The 16,648-nt window shown below is 41.2% G+C and overlaps 1 protein-coding gene across 2 annotated transcripts in view; it reads left to right on the top strand.

The window, feature by feature from the left end:
* LOC149421366 (multicopper oxidase 3-like) overlaps positions 1-12,300 on the top strand; it is a 70,451-nt gene extending 58,151 nt beyond the window's left edge. For both annotated transcript variants that reach the window (XM_089634719.1, XM_089634718.1), the window contains exon 5: positions 8,601-12,300. In XM_089634719.1, the coding sequence (XP_089490845.1) occupies positions 8,601-8,971 (371 nt within the window). In that variant the 3' untranslated portion in view covers positions 8,972-12,300. The remainder of the gene's footprint in view (positions 1-8,600) is intronic.
* The last annotated feature ends 4,348 nt before the right edge of the window (positions 12,301-16,648 follow it).

The raw sequence follows: 16,648 nt of genomic DNA, 5'->3' as shown, positions 1-16,648 counted from the left end.
TAACGAGAGTCTGTTTCGGGAATGTGCGTGGAGAATTGGCAGAATAGATTATATTTATTACCCGATTTTGGCAAATTATGCACATGTTTGTAGTTCGCATTTTGCAAAAAAATTAAAAACGACGTGGCTCGTTGAAAAAAGATGCTTTGCCGACCCTTAATCTTCCAGATATCGGAATATATCGGGATTTACCTGGTGCACAAGGGACCCGGGATGTTAACCAAAATGCAGGTGCGAATCTCCCTCTGTTTGTTTAATGTTTCTAATGTAACTTATCATTCACTTTATTTATTATTAGAGAGATAGAATGAAAGAATAGACGTTGATTTGAGTCGTTATTATGATAAAGATATTCATTCAATAGAATTATTATTTCTTCAAAGCCAGCAACTGAATTACAGATATAATATTCTATGTTTTGTTTGAGTAATGTGATGTTTATTTATTTCAGATTTCTTCCCTGAACCCAGCAGCGGGCTCATTGCTGCCAAAATGGACGTAGAAGCGTATACCTTCATACGCTTCTATATACAACTGTTTTATTTTTCTCTAAATGAAATAATATTCTAATATTCTGTTTTGGTGTGTTAACATTTTAATCTCATTTAAAATGTGTTTTGTGTTTACACAAGCTTGTATGTCCCTTTTTTGTGTTATCTGTGTTTGAGTAATAAAATAATTCATGCAATTACGAGTTTTTCATTTTTAAATAATATTTTAGGCTAATAAATTGGGACCGTATTTATATTGTCTATGGTAGTACCGTTTTTTTTTTTTTTACTTTCCTCTATCTTTGGTCGATGGTTTGTGACGTCGTGACAACTATTCCCTTCTCATGCCCTTCTCGCCCTTCTCTTTCTTTTTCTCTTAGTTCCAAAAAAATCCGTCGGACGAAATATGTTCAGTACTAAAAGCACGAAGATGACGATCTAGGTGTAGGTTCATTTATGGTGTAATCATAGATGTAGAATATGAACAATGTGACCATAGATGCGGAAAAAAGCGCACATTTAATATGAACCATGTAAAATAAGTTCACATGGTTCTTATTGAGATGCAAAATTTTGACTGCCTGCACATGATTCGTTTTCTATCTCCATAAATATTGGTTATTAGGACATGGTTCATATTGTAGAAGGTGGAGAAAAAAAAACTAAAAAAAACTGTATATTTAGTTCATTTTCGTCAAAAACGTTACATTGTTCATATTGATATGTCCCTAGGTATCCATGTGACTTAAATTCACAGAAAGGCCAAAGCAAACACGTGCGCCTAGTTCTCGACAGTTCACATTTCCGCACTCGACAGTCATCATCTCGCCCCCCTTGGGGCGGTCGCCGAGGGGCCTCCGCCCAGGAGGCTGCCCTCTCGACAGTCACGCTCTCGCCTCTCAGGAGTCACCATCTCGCGTCCGCCGAGAAACCTCTTGCCCTCCCCCTTGGAGCGGTCACCGAGGCTCCTCCCGTAACCCCGCGAACTTCCGCCCAGGAAGCCAGAGTGGTCGCCAGACTTCCGCCCAGGAAGCTGCCCTCTCAGAAATCGCTGCCTGCCGACTCCGCCCTCCGGAGCCTTGGCCCAGTCTGAACTGATTCCGCCCATCGGAACCAGCCCAAGTTGCCGCTTTTTGTGTATTAGTGATAAGTGCGAACGTGGAGTACGCGGATCCAGAATCATCGTAAAGGGAAGTGCCTGAACAATCTTTGCATATTTATCTCGTAACGTGACCCAACTTTTAAGACATTGAATGAACAATAATTTAGGATTAAGAAAAAGGACAATTAATTTTAAGAATTACAGTTTAAAACTATCATTAAGCTAGATTAAGACTAACCCTTCTTTATACATTTTTTAAAAATAAATTTTAATCGTGTTCGAACTTAAGTAACTTCTTTTTTTTGTACTCGTTCCTCCTTATCTTTTACATGAATAATATTAATTATTAACTTCCCTTAAGTAGAGTTATAACAATTGGCGGCCCTGAACGTGGGGCTTACCGGCTTTTAGGCTGGTAGAAGTATAAGTGCATACTTCCGATTCCCGACCCTGAGATTAGAGCAATTAATTCAAAAGGAGGAACGATTTTCATAATTTGTAAAATAATTTATTCGCCCACAGCCTCGTTAGAATCTAGGATAAGATTTTCAGGTTATTTATAATTTTGTTTAATTTTAAGTGGCAATTTTGATTTATGTTTTACAGTATTTTTTTCGTCTCTATAATATGTACATCCGGGTTTAATACTTCCCATATCAAAAGAGTATTTGGCGCCCAAAAAATCTTAGTAATAGTTTAGGTACAGATTTGTTTTAATTTAGGTATTGCTTTTTTTATTAATTTAGGTGTAGTTTTAATTAATTTAGGTATTGATTTTTTTTATTAATTTCGGTATAGATTTTTGAAAATTAAATTAGGTATATATATTTTTAAAATTTAGGAATAGATTTTAATTTTAGACAATTTAGAATATTTTGAACAATGGCGTCAGCTAGCACCCGGACTACGCGAGCGGCCACAGCAGAAGTTAGTCAGGCGGCAGGAGCGGTAGAAACTCTCCCACAGCCTCCCCCAAGAATGGAGAACAAGGGTCAGACCACGTGCCAACCGAGACTTCTTGAAGACCGATTTGGAGGTCTAGCGGAAGAAGATCCGGAAGTATTTATTTCCGCGTGCGAGGAGTATTTTAATTGTACAAGCTGCTCACCTGCAACGAAGGTCGAGAAGGCAGTTAACAGGTTGCAAGGGGAAGCGCAAAAATGGTGGCTGCCACATTCACGCGGACGGTGGAGTTGGGAAGATTTTACAGCCCAGCTACGCAGGCGCTACGGCGTAGATGGAGCCAGAACATCGCTTATTGTCACGTTGTATGGGGATCAACAACGGAGCAACGAGAGTGGCGTATGCTTCTTACGACGGAAGCGAGCCGTTTACGAACGCGTTTTTGGACAAGCGGGCATGGACGAGTTGTGCCCAGAGCTAATAGGGCTGATGACGCCCCGCTACAGGGAACTGCTGGAGGCGGGCCTTATCTTCGGGGCTTACACGATGGAGACTCTTACCTCGCGTGTTAACCTCATAGATTTTCCAAAGGAGCCACTATTCCGTACGCCGCCACCCCAACCTCAGGAGAGGGGAGATAGACGCGGTAACGACCGCGAGAGAAGAGAACCGCGAGACCCCTGGTGTCAATATTGTCCAGGGAGACATTGGAATAGCGATTGCCCAGAACGTCTGCCCCGCAGGGCGGGAAACTGGCAGAGCCCGGGCGCCGAACAGGTTGGACAACGTCGCGCCTAGGGCCCCCAGAATTTTACCAGCGTACCCCACGAGAAGGGCGAACTGGACCACAAACCACTCAAGAGTCCCCTCAATGTTCCTTTGCCTACGTTTCAGTCAGGGAACCCCCATCTCACACGCGCGCGCCCATTACACCGGATAATGCCACTACTATTGCGCAATTTAATTTCACACCTCAAGAGCCACTGGCCGGGCCAAGTGGCCAGGATATGTACTTAGTCTCTACTACGTTAGACGGAGCACCCGATATATTGCAAGAAAACACCCAACACGCACTTCTGACGAATATTACGCAACATGAGTTTAACCACGTGCCGCCGCTAATAAGTACGTACAGCCCGGATATACCTAACCAAGCGGTCATAGTATCAAATATGCCCGAGATGGAAATTCATTCCACATATCCAACGTGCAACACAGCCACAGCCGAAAGTGTTACCCTCATGCCTCGTATTCGAGTTAAGATTCAAGGGCGAGATTTCGAAGCACTCATCGATTCGGCAGCCTCCCATAACCTCGTTAGGGCCGAACTAGTTTCAGTCGATAATTGCGAGAAATCCTCGCTTAACACAATAAACTTGGCCCACGCATCCGCGTCAATGGCTATTTTAGCGAAGACAACGCTGCACTGGACCATACAGGAAAGGGAGCTCGAAGATAATTTCTTGGTTATAGACGGATTACGGGAAGCCCTAATCTTAGGAAACGCTTGGCTTACCGCTCAGAGAGCCGTGGTGGACTTCTACAGGGGATGTTTGCACTTTGGCCGTGGCGAACGGCTGAGTACGCACCTAATCCCACGACGCCAGCCAACCAGTCAAGGGAATGCTGAACTGCCAGAGATACCTAACCTCCCCGACGCCCAGAAACGGGCAGTTACCAATTTATTGACTGAATTCGAAGAGCTTTTCCGGCCATATGCAGGGCCAGCGCCTCTGCAACCACACGTCATTCACCTAAAGGATAAAAAACCAATTCGCATTGCCCCGCACCGATTGTCCGATGCAAAGAAGAAAGCGTTATACGATCAGCTAGAAGGAATGCTGGCGGATGGAGTGATAGAAGCCAGTAGATCGCCATATTGCTTCCCCGTCGTGATGGCTCCCCGGAAGGGACGGAATGGATTCCGATTTTGCATTGATTATCGTCGTTTGAACGAAGTTACCGAAGGAGAAATATCACCACTACCTATTATCCACGAAACACTAAAGGATCTCGGGACAGCCAAGGTGTTCACCACCTTAGATTTAACGAAGGGTTATTGGGAGGTGCCGATGGACCCAGAATCGAAGCACCTGACTGCGTTTGCTACCCCTGATGGTGCATGTTACCAATTTAGAGTTATGCCTTTCGGGCTCAAGGGCGCCCCAGGAACGTTTCAACGTCAAATGAGTCAAGAGGTACTTGCCGGCTACCTTAGAGAATTTTGCATGGTTTATATAGACGATGTAGTGATATTCTCTCCCGACTTACAAAGTCACCTGTACCACCTGAGGCTGGTCTTCGAACGACTCCAACACTTTGGGCTCCGTTGTGCCCCAAAAAAATGCAACCTAATCGCTGAAAAAATCGATTATTTAGGCCATACGGTCAGCGCCAGGGGTAACCAACCACAACCTATTCATGAGCAAGCGATAGCTGCCGCCACGCCTCCCCGGACACGAAAAGAGCTAAGAGGATTTTTAGGATTATGCAACTGGCTGCGGGAGTACGTCCCTCGATTTTCGGAGCTAGCATCCCCAATGACAGACCTGCTTAACACACGTAGGAACTTCCGTTGGACCCCAGCCGCCCAGGATGCCATGGAGAGGATCCAAGAAGCGCTTAGTGGCCCGCTCACGCTGGCTCGACCGGATTTTGGCCGAGAATTTATTATTCAAACGGATGCGAGTAAGTTTGGAATATCGGCTGTGATGTACCATTCCCGCCCAGATGGAGGGAGAGACGTTATTTCCTACGCTAGTGCAAAGTTTACTGAAGCCGAACAACGTCTACATTCCAACGAACAAGAAGCGTTGGCAGCCGTATGGGCGATCAAGCGATATAGGCCATATATCGAAGGTAGACACTTCAGACTTCGGACTGATAACCAGGCTCTCACGTGGCTGCATAACGCTAAGGACCAACGAGCCAAACTGATGCGCTGGGCGTTGCTTCTTCAGGAGTTCGATTTCACGCTGGAACATTGCCCAGGGAGGAATAATGAATTACCCGATGCCTTATCTCGCCAGCCCAGCGATACGTACATAAATCCCGACATAGAGAAATTGGACCGAATGATGTATCCCACGCGCGACAGCGGCACTGAAGAATCAGGTGCTCAGGTGATGCACGTGGAAGTCGCTCAGAAGAGCGACTCCCCACTCCAGGAGGTGGAAGGCCAGGACCGGGAGAGCAATGACACGCCGATCAACTTAGCCTTAACAGAAGAAATCAGAGAACGACAGAGAACGGACCCAGAAACTCAACAGAAACTTAGGCGGCTACGCCAAATTAGCGCACGACATGCTCCCAGTGCACAAGATCGTCGCTACATGCGAAGTTACGAGCGAATGGGCGATTACCTCTGGAGAAGAAGGAACCACAACGAGCCCCAGTTGGCAGTACCAACCAGTATGATTAGCAAAGTTATCACCGCCTACCATAATAGTTCTGTGGCCGGACACCCGGGAGCAAAGGAGACCCTTAGGGCGGCTCAAGCCCACTATTTCTGGCCTAACATGCGCACTGATGTAGAAAAACATGTTCAAGCATGCATGGTGTGCTTAACTACACGAGCCCGGCCAAGACGCCCCGCAGCTCCTTTTGGCAGTACCCAAGCTTCAAATCCGTTCGAACTCGTGGCCATCGACTTGATGGGACCATATCCCACAACCGCCAGAGGGAAACGATTCATCTTAGTGGTTACGGATCTCTTCACTAGATGGGTTGAAGCCTTCCCGATTCGTTCGAGTAAAGCCCCGCAGTTAGTAACGCTGTTAGAGACAGAGGTTTTCAACCGATTCGGTTACCCTCGAGCCTTGCTCACCGACAACGGTCCCCAGTTCAGAAACGCCTTGTGGAGCCAAGCCATCGAGCGTTGGCAATGCCTGCATTGGACTACAGCCATATACCACGCCCGAGCAAACGTTACGGAACGGCGCAATCAAGAAATAAAAAAGGATTACGAATCTACCTTCAAGGACAGGCTCACGCGCAATGGGATACCCATATACCCACGCTCCTCGGGGCCCTGCGCGGCCGCCAGAACGCCGCCACAGGGATAACACCTAGCCAAGCTCTTCTAGGTTACGACCTCCCCCGACCCGGCGAGTGGATGGTGCACACGTCTGATGAATTTACGAACCCGGCAAGTACCGCACGCCAGCGCGCAGAACAAGACCAAGCAATCAGGGACTCCCAACGAAAGTACAGTGAGGGCTATGCCCCGCCGGTTGAAGAGAGATCTAACTACGAGACGGGTCAAAAGGTCTTTATGAGGGAACACCCTCAATCAGATCTGGCAGCGGGATTCCACGCGGGTTTTGCCCCCACGTGGAGTGGACCTCATAAAATTCTAATACCTACAGGCCGAGGCAATATCTACTGGATCGAACGCAGAGGGAAACCATGTAAGGTACACGCGGACCAACTGCGTCCAGCACCCAGGCCAGAAGGACAGACGCCAAGCGATACCTAGTTCTTATATAACTTATACCAATATCAATATCGTAATAGTAATGTTAAATTTAGGTTGTTAAGTTAAAATCTCGTAGCAATAGTAAAGCTAATGATAGCTAATAAGTTAGTTATAATCTCCCTGTGAATTCAAGTCAACCAAACCGGGGGCGATTGATATGTCCCTAGGTATCCATGTGACTTAAATTCACAGAAAGGCCAAAGCAAACACGTGCGCCTAGTTCTCGACAGTTCACATTTCCGCACTCGACAGTCATCATCTCGCCCCCCTTGGGGCGGTCGCCGAGGGGCCTCCGCCCAGGAGGCTGCCCTCTCGACAGTCACGCTCTCGCCTCTCAGGAGTCACCATCTCGCGTCCGCCGAGAAACCTCTTGCCCTCCCCCTTGGAGCGGTCACCGAGGCTCCTCCCGTAACCCCGCGAACTTCCGCCCAGGAAGCCAGAGTGGTCGCCAGACTTCCGCCCAGGAAGCTGCCCTCTCAGAAATCGCTGCCTGCCGACTCCGCCCTCCGGAGCCTTGGCCCAGTCTGAACTGATTCCGCCCATCGGAACCAGCCCAAGTTGCCGCTTTTTGTGTATTAGTGATAAGTGCAAACGTGGAGTACGCGGATCCAGAATCATCGTAAAGGGAAGTGCCTGAACAATCTTTGCATATTTATCTCGTAACGTGACCCAACTTTTAAGACATTGAATGAACAATAATTTAGGATTAAGAAAAAGGACAATTAATTTTAAGAATTACAGTTTAAAACTATCATTAAGCTAGATTAAGACTAACCCTTCTTTATACATTTTTTTAAAATAAATTTTAATCGTGTTCGAACTTAAGTAACTTCTTTTTTTTGTACTCGTTCCTCCTTATCTTTTACATGAATAATATTAATTATTAACTTCCCTTAAGTAGAGTTATAACAATATTATGTATGCACCGACGATATAATGCTTTATGCCACTCTCACTATAAATTGTTCTATGGAATAATTGGATTGGAAGATTTAAAGATCCCCAGGACGTCAAACATTCTACGTTCCAAGTATATAAAAAATTCTATGCCAAAAATTAGGTTCATCACCTCAAAAACACATCTCACAAAACACAAGTGCAAAGGAAATATACCTAAGTGCTACTACCTTTGGCAAAGAAACTCTATACCAAATATACCAGTATATAGTATAGTATTTTTAAAATATGTTCATACAAGTTATTGAAAAAACCCTACCCAAACCATGAAGTTGAACTTTAGACGCCGCTGAAAATCCTCTATCCAATACCTAGTTCCTCTCAGCATCTCCTAGTGGCATCTCCTAGTGGCATCTCCTAGTGGGATCTCCTAGTGGGATCTCCTAGTAAGGGAGGACCACGAAAATATTCTACATTTCTTTTATATTTATATTTACAATCTTCTTAAAATGTCAAAATTATAAAATGGTAATAAAATTAAATTTTTTAATAATGAACATAAATTGTGCCAAGTTGTACGTATCTACAGCTCCAGCTGGTGCCGTTATAGCCATGTACGCGGTTTCTTGATGTTGTACTTATAGAAATAAGTGAGCATTCCCCTAATCATTTTCTGTACCAAACAAACTATCGTCTCGGATCTAATTTTGATTTGTCTCGTTGTCTCCAGGTGGCGAATCCGACCACGTGTTCCACCTCCATGGATACAGCTTCCTGGTGGTGGGGATCGCCCAGGTGCCCGGATTCCTGGACGCGGAGACCATCCAGAGGCTGGAGCAGGAAGGTCAACTCTTCCCCAGCAAGAACCTGGTGAACCCGGTCAGGAAGGACACCGTCACTATCCCCAAGTTCGGCGCGGTGGCCCTGAGGTTCAAGGCCGACAACCCCGGCTACTGGATCCTGCGGGACGAGCGCTCCAACCAGTGGACCAGGGGGCTGGACGTGGTGCTCCAGGTGGGAGAGACGCCGGACTTCGTCAAACCCCCGCCGGATTTTCCCAAGTGCGGCAGCTACGTGGGGCCACACTATTTTTTAATTTAAACAGAGACGATATTCACGATGAATTGTGATGTTCCATCAAGTGTGATATATTAGATTATCAGTTTGAGTTGTATGTCTGCTCTACACTCCGAGAACCCGAGAGCGAGAGAGTAGCTGACACGCTCGCGTTATTCGTGTCTCCTCGCCTGCGCTCCGTTCTATATCGATTCTCTTATCGAGTTCTACGTGTATGTCGATTTTAAAGCTTCCTGCAGACGACGAATATCAATTGTCAATGGTTACGTCAATTTACGTCATTCATGCGATTGACATTTGCAAATAAATTGATAGTTGATTTAATTGAATTTACGACTTTCAGGTGATGAAAGAATGATGGGTATTTTAAATGAGAGCACAGACAAGCGCCATTGAAGCAGCGGAATGGTCTGTTGAGCCCTTTGGAATTCAGTTTCATCGCGGAACGAGATTTTCTTTAATTAATGAAATTATAAATTCAATAATTGGTTATTTATTTTTTTCTTTAACCCTACATAGGAAGCCATGAGGAAAATAATTTCCCTCAGGGCCTATTTAATCTTTGGGGATGCTGTGTGGAGGGTTATTTTAAGGAAGCGAAGGAGAGGAAGTTGTGGGAAGGAATAGGGTATTAGGGGTAGGTAAGAATCTAGGGATCAGTGTCCAGTAGTGAAGGACGAATGATCTATCCCTCCCGCTGAGGCACAAGGCGATGGATCAAGAAAGACCAGTTGGAGAGGTCAAAGGGTCTCCCCAAACCAGCCTCTCCCGATCTGGCACACATAACCGGATGAACCCGGGCACCCCTGCCAAATCAATGGTTTTGGTTCAAATCGTCAGTAATGAACTATGTCCTGAATTAATATACTTGATTTCTTTCAATGTACCTCGCAAACCAACATCGAGACATTATCTACCGTATTATTGTGACAACTCCAACACGGAATCACAATTATATACTGCCGTTCGCCGTATACTGAATTTAGGTAATGATTATAAGGATGTAATCTACATAATTAATGTATAGACAGGTCTTATAATAGAATTCATTTCAACAAGCCGAACAAACTGCCCTAGTATAGCTCTCCTTCGATATATTTATTGTGTGACTGATACCCCTATAATATGTACATTATTGTACATACACTGAAGTATTTAAGTACACTAATATTGACGTATTTCTTTAATGATCCAGTAATGTTGAAATTGAAATCAGGAATTCGCACACTTTTGCTGCGGACGTCTACAAAGTAACTGGGGCGAAAATATTGAAAACTGATCAATTGAAATTCCGTCAATCGCGTAAACACATTGACAGTTGACATTGATCGTCTCTAGAGAGCTTAAGGACATGAGACGATCCATCCGCCGCGAAGAGGTTTATGGTGTTGAAGATTTCTGGTAACCACCAAACAACCAAACAGAATCAAGCAACTACCGCGCGATACGAGAATGAAGAGGTAGCACTCTGGCTGCCGGAAAAGATATCGCTGAATGTGTAGAGCAGGCATTAGGATAAAACGATCGCTCTATTAAAAAGCTCGTAGATATGTTTTTTGTATTTTTTTATTTTACTCTGGTGTTAAAACGCATCAAGAATTATGCCCATGAATGCGTTTTTTTTAAATATTTATTTTTATTTATGTGTTGAGTTACCATTATTTTATATTATTATATTAATAGATAAGATGTGATCTCTCGTGATTAACTGATTAATGTGTGGTGAAGTTTGAGGAGATGGTCTCTGAAGTGATATTTCGCCGAGCGTGAAGTAAAAAAACTGTAATCGAGACTTGCTATAGCAGCCGTCGAACTGGTTTTTTGTATTTCTTGATGAAATTTAATATTCACATTTGAAAGTAGTCGCTAGTTATTTAGATAGTACTGCTGTACAAAGTTAAATAAACTGAATTTAGCATGTTTTCTGGATAAACAAAACTGTTCTTGATTAAAAACAATCAAAATTACATCCTGACTCTTGCAATGTATTAAATTTGAAATAATATCAACAGAATTTTATTAAATGTTTGATAATATATTGAGAAAATCAAAAGATATGGCAGCATCACACATACTAATAGAATATATAATATTATTAGGTAATAAAACTGATTTTCAAAACTGTTTCAGAGTTTTATCTTTGGACTGTAAATAGACGATAAAGATAGCACAGACGATCGATAAAACCCTTTGTCAATACAATATTGACGAAAACCGTCATCCGTCGGATAAGCTGTTAACACGCACAACTTTTTTGATAATGTTGTTCGCTATGCAAAATAACTGGCTTATCAATGAATGGAGGTAAACTAAGGACGAGTTGTTTCGGAGAATTTGAACAATTCATCAAATTTCAGCGTTCATTTTCTGGTTCTGTGAAAGTCTTATTCGAGTTCTGTTATTATATGATTATAGGCTATTTGCTTCGCACAACTGAAATAATAACAGAACTTGAAAAAATCTTTCACAGAACTTGAAAATGAACGTTGAAATTTGATGAATTGTTCAAATTCTCCGAAACAACCCGTCCTAACTAAGCTTTTAGAATAGGAATAAATCGTGTACAAGATCCATAGACTTAATTAATTAATCTAAGACGCGATCAGTTGATTCCGTTCCAACTGATTACGATGACTAAAGTCTTCACGAACTCATTTTAGTTTTAGTGTCAAAAAGTACACGTGAATTGCCAATGTATATTAAAGTTATTATTTCAATTCGTCAATTGTCAATTTATTAGTATTTTTAACTTTGCGTGGCCGTCTGATGATTGAATGTTAATTAGAAAATACCTCCAGCGTATGTCGATTTGGAATTTATTGTATTATCTATATCGGTCTGGCTATCAACAGCGCGACCGTGCTCGGGAAATCGGTATAAAATCATCGGTAGTTACACCCATTGACCCGATATCGTAAAGTTATCGATTTCACTGCGCTAGACACCTCTGAACTGTAAGCCCTTTTTTCACAATTATCTCCCTCTAACATTCGTATTTACATATCTCCTTTTCAAACCAGCTTCGTCTTCTATTTGAACGCTTACTACGGAGCCTTTATTATTGATATTAAAAACCGAAAATGATTACACGATCATTATGAAGTGAAAACGCTACTGGCTGGCAAGACGGCCGTCACTAGCGTTGGACGGTGTGACGTCAACAACGCCGTATTCGCTTTAAACTTTATTACTTAACATGAAAATAAAATATAAATGCCTTCATTATCGTAATTTTTTACGAGAATAAAAAAAAAACAGTGGAAATATCCTATTGAATATAGACATATCATATGGTACATGGTACTGGTGTGTTTTGTACCAACCAGAAATAATGATTTTGAAGCTGTGTAAAGATAGGCTTTATTGCGTTTTCACGCCATGATAATATCATGGCGTGAAAATAATAATATAATACATTATATCTGGGAATCTTCATTGGTAACTACTCCAGTAAAGGGTGATATATTATATATATATTATATCACCCTTTACTGGAGTAGTTACCAATGAAGATTCCCAGATATAATGTATGTCCTAATCATATTTATTTTCTTCTATTTTTAAGAATATTTCTCCCCTTTGTGGTTCTGATTGTAATGTTTTTTTTTTAAATAATGTTATAAAAATAAAATAAATTGTTACTAACACACTGTTTTTTTCTTAAATAAAAAAACTTAATTCAGACAGTGAGACTGTTAATTTATTGTAATTTGACACTGGAGTTATAATAGCAGGATTTTTTTCTAGCCTAACGATTTTCATTTTTCAAAAGTCATCTTCTGTCAATGCAAATAATTTCAAAAGTGGCCACTCTATGTCCTTTGAAAAATACACCATAAACACATGTTTATTATTGACGTGGCAAACCGCATTGTTTGCCACGTCAATAATAAACATTGTTGGATCGCATTATCCACATTTGAAAGCTTTAATAAGAAATGGGTTGATCAGAAAAATACTGTGAGTTTTTTTTATATTGCCTTAATATAGCGTGACGGCGCGGTTGAAAGGAATGAAAAATTTGTATAAATGAATATAATTGCCACGCTAATCGACAACTATCAAATCAAATGCATATTCTACAGTCTTAGCGGGACTAACCAAGTGTGAGCTGGTATTTCAGTTGGTTTTTAAGCTCAGCTTGTGAGTTATTTACGTCCGTCAAGTTGCTCTCTGGTAGGCCCCTAGTGACTTTACTGAAAATGTCTGATTTACCGGCCAAATGTCTCATTGAAAGAGTGTGGTAAACAAAGTACAGTATAGTATCGACGCTGATATTTTTACACCCGTCTGAATTTGGCTTTACAGCTGCAACCATGATTCAATTAGAAATGTATGTGTCCGTTGATTAACTGCCAACGAAGTGCAATGGCCAATTTCTTCCGATCATTATTGGTAAATACCCTGCCGCCATTGCACTTGCAAATGTCGATAAACAGTGTAATAACTTTCATATTGGTGCAGTCGGAGACTTCAACACCGAGCGGCGAGCGCCACTTCTCCGAGGAGCGCCAGAACGGAACGCCAAACCAAACCGATTTTCATATTTCTATGTGTCTTTTTTATTCTAGATATAAGTACATTACAATTTCATTCATTTAACCCCACGGGTCTCGGGCATATTCTGTCAGAAGTTCAAAAAAATCTAAATAAATACAATATTTCTGAATGCATTTGAAAACTAAAAAGGTGACGAAATTGCGCTTTCAAGTGCTATTATTAGATATTAAAATTTTGAAAAACACATATTTATTAGTTTCATATAAAAATAATTAATAAAAAATTCACAGACTTTCCTAAACTTATCTCAAATTGTGGTCGGAACCTTTGGCTTTATAGAGGTGATCATTTTGATTATTCTGTGGTTAACTTCTGAATTTGAATATAAAGCTTGGTATTTTTTTCTTTTTAACACCTTTAGTTCATGTTTCTAACTACATATGACTGGGGTTAGCTAGAATAATAAATACATACCAATAATACCACTAATTATTTCTAGCATTTTTATTTTACATTTAACTCATGTCAAAAATAATCTCCCTCGAGACCTATGTCATCTTTGAAGGGTCTGTTTAATGGATATTGGGAAAGGAAGTTCTGTGAAAGAAGAGGTATGGGGAGTGGGTAATTGTACATGGTAATGGTACTCCCCCACCTTCCTTTTCCCCATCTCCTTCCCCTCCCCACTACCTTTAGCTTCACAATGTACCCCAATTGGGGATGCCGTAGTCTCACTGGCTCTAGACATTTGGGAGTAGTTGAGACTCTTGTGCGATATTCACATAAAAAGGTAACTGGTGTTTGCATTGCACATTGTAGTTCTGCATAATATTTTGTAAAAAAAAAGAACAAAGAAGAGAAAATTAACAATAGTGATTTATAAAACCCTCTACCAATTCAATGCGGAGTTCCACAGGGTTGTGTTCTAGGCCCTTTTCTATTCCTCATGTATATATTAACAATCTCTGTAACCTATCTATAATCAGAAAACTAATATATTTTGCAGATGACACTTGTTAACAGATGACTCTGTGCTAACAGATGACACTGTGCTAATAGCTCGACATAAAAATTGGAAAGGAACATTCGCTCCAAATAGGCCTTGTAAATAATAGGTTAGATGATAATCTTATGTCTCTCAATGCTGGAAAAACTAAATGTATAACCTTCAGTCTTCCCTCTGCTACCCAACCTTAGAAGGTTGAACAATAAAACAATTTCACTTCTGTCCAAGACCTGATTCTTCCTGTAATTTCCCAGACTTGGCACAAGTCACCAATATAATATATCTAGGGGTCTTGATTAATCAACATCTACGTTGGGATCAGCACACAGCCAGCCTAACTCCCCGCATTCCTTACTCCTACAACACTTAAATCAGTATACTATGCTCTCCACCAATCCATATTAGCAAACGGCATCTTAATTTGGGGTGGCTGTGCTCAAACTACAGGATTTTCCAATAAGAGGTGTTATTTTAAATAGCCCGCTATTTCGGTAGATGTTACTTTGGAAGCTGTCATTTTTGACATTTGACAAGTAGAAACTACGCCATTAATAAAAATGGAACGATACACGCTTCAACAACGCATTGAAATTATTAAAATTCACTTGAGTGAATCAAATGCAAATCATCTTGAGAGATGAGGCCCATTTCCACCATGGTGGCTTCGTCAACAAGCAAAATTGTCGCATCTGGGGTCGAAAAACCCAAGAGTTATTGTTGAAAAGCCTCTCTATCCTCAACGTGTGACTGTTTGGTGCGGTTTATGGTCCGGTGGAGTCATTGGACCTAACTTTTTCGAAAATGAGGCTGGAGCAACAGTTACGGTGAATGGATTGCACTATCGAGAGATGATTAATGATTTTTTATGGCCGGAATTGGATGGTATTAATCTGGACAACGTTTACTTTCAACAAGACGGCGCTACGTGCCACACAATCAACGAAACCATTGATATTTTACGATTGAATATTAAAATAACACCTCTTATTGGAAAACCCTGTATTATTGATCCTCTGTAAAAAGCACAAAAATGCTATAACGTTTTATCAACAAGCGACCGACAAGATATTCCTCAATTCAAGATTTTATCTAGCATAATGTTTTAAATATACGTCAACTCCATCTAAAAATTGTACAAACACATTTTTGTATAAATACATTAAAAAAACACAATCACAACACCAGAAATATAACCATACAACATTACAATGTACCTAAACCTCATAATACATCAGCACAAAGACAATTCATCTACCTAACTTCAACCTTCTCCCTGATATCCTAAAAACCTAAACTCAACTTTCAAAACACAAATAACTCTATGGATCCTTAGTCCTTACATCTGCAATACATTTCAATTACAACACCCATACATTATACACTTTAACCCCCTAATCTCCCTCTACACATCTCTCACATTCCTTAATTGACTTAATTCATATAAAATATAATACTTATCAATGTTTAATTAAATATTAACTTATTATTTATCACATAAAATATTAACTAAATCGGAATTGTATAATTTGACTTCATTCACATGTGATTTTATAAATACCTATGGACAAATTCTCATCAGATATACTGTTAAGTACCTAGATAAGATTAACTGCTATTTGTGGCGGGATCAGAAAATAAGCAAGATTGATGCATATTTCAAATGTCGCAATATTTCTGATATCAAATAAACGATGTAAATTTCTATCGGAATTACGGATAGGCACTCCCATGCGTACGCTTCCCAGCAGTGAAAAATAATAAAGTCAGGACTTCGGAGTTAGGAACACTTGTTCCGAAGTGTAAAAATTCGATTTTCACGAACTTTATAAAACGTGCCAATATCGTACATAAAATAATAATATTAAAAATTCATATTTCCTTATAAAGTACCCGTGGGCCGGTATTTCTCGACTTGATTGAATTCTGTAGAAATGAGGTCCCTGAGGCATATGTGTGGTAAAACCATGCATAACCGAGTAAGAAATGTGGAGATCCGAAAAGAGTGCAAAGCTGATGTAAGCGTAATGATTAAGCTTTTAAGAAAGGGACGCTTAGATGGTTTGGCATGTAGAGCGAATGAGCGAAGAAAGGAGTGTAAGGGGAATATATGACGCAAATGTTAATGATAGAAGTCGGGGACGCCCGAGGAAGACATAATAGAAGAGTATGTATGAATGTGAATGAGGCAAGGAGTG

Source organism: Hesperophylax consimilis, chromosome 8 (genome assembly GCF_061612785.1).
Source record: "Hesperophylax consimilis isolate HC1 chromosome 8, BYU_Hcon_1.0, whole genome shotgun sequence".
Classification (NCBI taxonomy): Eukaryota; Metazoa; Arthropoda; class Insecta; order Trichoptera; family Limnephilidae; genus Hesperophylax; species Hesperophylax consimilis.
This window is presented reverse-complemented; position numbering and strand designations above follow the sequence as displayed.